Raw genomic sequence first — 3,592 nt, 5'->3', positions numbered from 1 at the left:
TGCTTAAATCAATTAATTTAAACCTTAAAATATCCTCATAAAATTTCAACTTCTTTTTTAAAAAACTCAAAATATCTTTTCTCTAAGATAAAAATCAAAAACAGTTAAATTCAAACTTTACATATTGATTTTACATTTTTTTAAAAAGTTCTGATTTTTAAAAAAATGTAAAATTGTAATATTAATTCTATATTTGTTTTTTCTCACACACTTTGTAAATATCTTTACTCAATATATATACATTTGCAAATACCCCCGAGGGTATAATAAACATTATAAACGTTATATACAATGTAATAAATGACACACCCACAACGTTCCTTCTGTCGCAATACAACAATAGTTTATAAATAATACAGTTATTTACACTAATTACAACACCCCTTGATCTCTAGATCACAAAGTCCGCATACTTACTCGGAAACCTCCGCACTCGCGTCGATCTTCGGAGATTTAGGTTATCCGCGATGGGTTCTTCCAATTCTCTGATAGACAAGTCAGCTACAATGGGAGCAGGACAGACGTCCGACATGTGTCTCGGCAATCCATTGATTTCTACCGAAACTCCTCGTCCTTCATCTGAGACTCTTCCTCTGTTCCATTCGCTCGTGCATTTTGAGTCAGGTGGTTTTACAAATACTTCTTGTCCTTGTGTATAGTTGTGGAGAACTTCCGCGTTAGTTTTGGCAGAAATTGTGTGTGGTTTCCACTCGTAGGAAAATATAGCTTTGTAGGGGAGCGATGTTTCCTCGCCATTTTTTCTGGGAGCTATGTTATACCAATATACCATTTTTAACGGGTCTTTGCCACTTCTGGCTGCCATGCGCTTGATTGTGCGATGATGACGTTCAACAATTCCATTTCCAGATGGCCTGTAAGCGCAACGAAACAAGATGGACACTCCCCAATCTGCGCATAATTCACCAACGAGTTTTGAGCGAAAAGTCTTGCTGTTGTCAAGTAGAACTTGCCACGGAGGTCCTCTTTCTCGGAATATTTCTTCTAAATGGAAGCACACTGTTGTTTCTTTCTCGTTCTGTAGCCTTCTCCAAATTGCAAACTTGCTCCTTTTTCCACAGTCAATAATAGACAAGTAAATCTCTGATTTGTAGTGGGTTATGTCAATAGCCAAACGATGCCAGCTCTTTCCAACTTCAAGATTTCCTTCTTCCCATCTAATCGGCGCAGGATCCACCGATAAACATCTTTCGCAACTTTTCACGACTGATTCAACGTCTTTTCTGCAAACTTTCTCCTTCGGATATGTTTGTTTCATCAAATAAAGTGTTCGATTGACTCCAAAGTGATGAAGATTATGAAACGACTTCACATCAGGCGGTACAACGTTTGCTGTCATTGCAGAATGGTTTGCATGCAGCCAGTTCTGTGGTACTCTCGTAAGAGCATCGGCTTTGTTTTCTGCTGACTTTACCAGGAAAAGTTTTAATTTTATATTGCACTCCTTCACAAGGTCTTCAATTAATGACAACCGGCGACGGACAAGTGGTTCTCCAAGACCGTGTACTCGAACGGGTTTGTCACCGATAATTAAGGATCTCAACCAACCGACAACAGTAGCCGAATCACACTTTATGTTAATACATTCGAATCCCCATTTTGTTGCTAGATTAATTCCTTTTATCACGGCTTCTAACTCTGCAAGATTAATGTGAGCCGTATCATCTTGTTTCCTCAGCCACGAACAGTCTTCTACTATTTCCCCAGCCACTTCCAAAACTATGCCAATAGCTAAACTGCTTGCATCGCACCACACTGTTGCTTCAGAAATGTTTTTGACGTTCCATGACCCATGAACGGGATCTTCTTTTGTAAGTCTTTTATTCAAACTGCTTACTAACTTAACAACTCGTTCGTTCACCAAAGAGTCCCATCCACAACTACTCGAAACTCTTTTTAGATAGCTGCACGAAGGGCGCAGCCAATTTGCTATTGGAAAATGCCCGGTTAGCTGTCCGCACCAAGAAAAGATTTGCCGACGTGTCATTTTTCCTTCCGGAACTTTGGGTATGTTGTCACGTTTCCAACGGACTTGGTTGCATTGTTTGTACACTCGCAATCCAAGCACACGACTACCGACAAGTTTTTCTGGCAACTTAGAATCCAAGCCATATTTTTCCAAGAGTTCTTGAACTCTGCAACTTGACACTATGTTATTATTGACAATGATATCATCAATAAATGAATCCGTCCCAGACTCGACAAATTTATCTAAGGATAATACCTTTTTTAAGATTTTAGTCAATATTCTGGGCGCCACATTTAAACCAAAACCCAATCTTGTTAGACAGTAACGCTGCCCTTCATATTCCACAACTTGATATTTCCATAATGCTTCGTCGACACGAATTTGCAGGTACGCTTTCTTTAAGTCGATTATCTCAAGATTTTCTCCCAACTTTCTCCAGTTGCGAAGTTTGGTACTGCAAACATCGCCATCTGCAGTATGACTGGATACAAATTGATTCAACTCCCGGTAGTCCATCACCGGACGTATTTTTAACTTATTTCGTTGAGTTACTGCCATCAATGGAATGATGCCATTACATCTCCCTTCAAATGGTTTCAGCCATCCCTGTGCTATCCATTCACTTATTTCCATTGCGTACTCACTTTTAACGTCCTCAGAGATATGATAGTTTGGAATTTTGTTAGTTAACGTTGGTGGTTCCATCAGCCATTTCCAAGACACGCTCCAACTGCCATTTTTGAATTCTGCTACGAAGTCTTTATCAATCAGCTTTAGAATAGTAGACGAGGATACTTCACTCGTTTTTTCTTGAGAAACAGCAGTAGCACCGATAGTTAGTTGTTCCACATTGAAGTTTATGGTTTCGCCGTCCCTCCCGACTCGGACACCTCCAAGCAGTCGTATTGCGTCCATACCAAGTAGCATTTGATATTCGGGAACAATGTCTGCCACCAGGCATTCCAAATCGATGGTGGTATCATTTATAGAAAGATTAACAACAATCTGGTGTTTTATTTCAATTGAGTTTCCATTCATCATAACAACCTTTTCTTTTGCGAGTTTGACATTTTTTTCGTTTATAATTTCCCGACTTAAAATGGATTTGGAGCATCCAGTATCCAACAATGCTTTTATTTTTCTTCCATTAACATATACGCAGAGAGTTGGCGGTTTTAAATTTTGTGGGAAGCCGCTCGCACAAAAACGGGTGGCTTCCCTTCCACGTTTTTTGAGTTTGTACACTTTTTATAGCAGTGCAGGGCCAGGTGATTGTCCATTCCACACACAAAACACCTCTTCTTGTCAATTTCTTCGCTACAATTTCGACTGATATGTCCATCCTCGCCGCAACGGTAGCAAGTTACGGTCTTTCTTCCGCGTCCTTGAGGAACCTGCCTTGGACTGATGGCAACAGGATTCACGCAACTAACAAAACATGATTCTTTACGACGTAAAATTACCAAACTTCTTGATTTTTCAGCGATCTGTTACAGCGACATTGTTGATATTGAGCATGCGGTTTGCAGCTGTTTTCTTGCTTCGTCAGGTAACCCGAGAATGAATGCGCACCTTATCCACTCTTCGCTTACGTGGGTTGATATT

General features: G+C 39.9%; 1 protein-coding gene across 1 annotated transcript; it reads right to left on the bottom strand.

The window, feature by feature from the left end:
- Window positions 1-391: 391 nt before the first annotated feature.
- On the bottom strand, window positions 392-3,025 carry LOC136090863 (uncharacterized). The gene has a single exon (XM_065817839.1). The coding sequence runs from the start codon at window positions 3,023-3,025 to the stop codon at window positions 392-394; it is 2,634 nt and encodes an 877-aa protein (XP_065673911.1).
- Window positions 3,026-3,592: the final 567 nt, after the last annotated feature.

Source organism: Hydra vulgaris, chromosome 14 (genome assembly GCF_038396675.1).
Source record: "Hydra vulgaris chromosome 14, alternate assembly HydraT2T_AEP".
NCBI lineage: Eukaryota > Metazoa > Cnidaria > Hydrozoa > Anthoathecata > Hydridae > Hydra > Hydra vulgaris.
The sequence above is the reverse complement of the archived record's forward strand: the minus strand, read 5'-3'. Positions and strand labels throughout refer to the sequence as shown.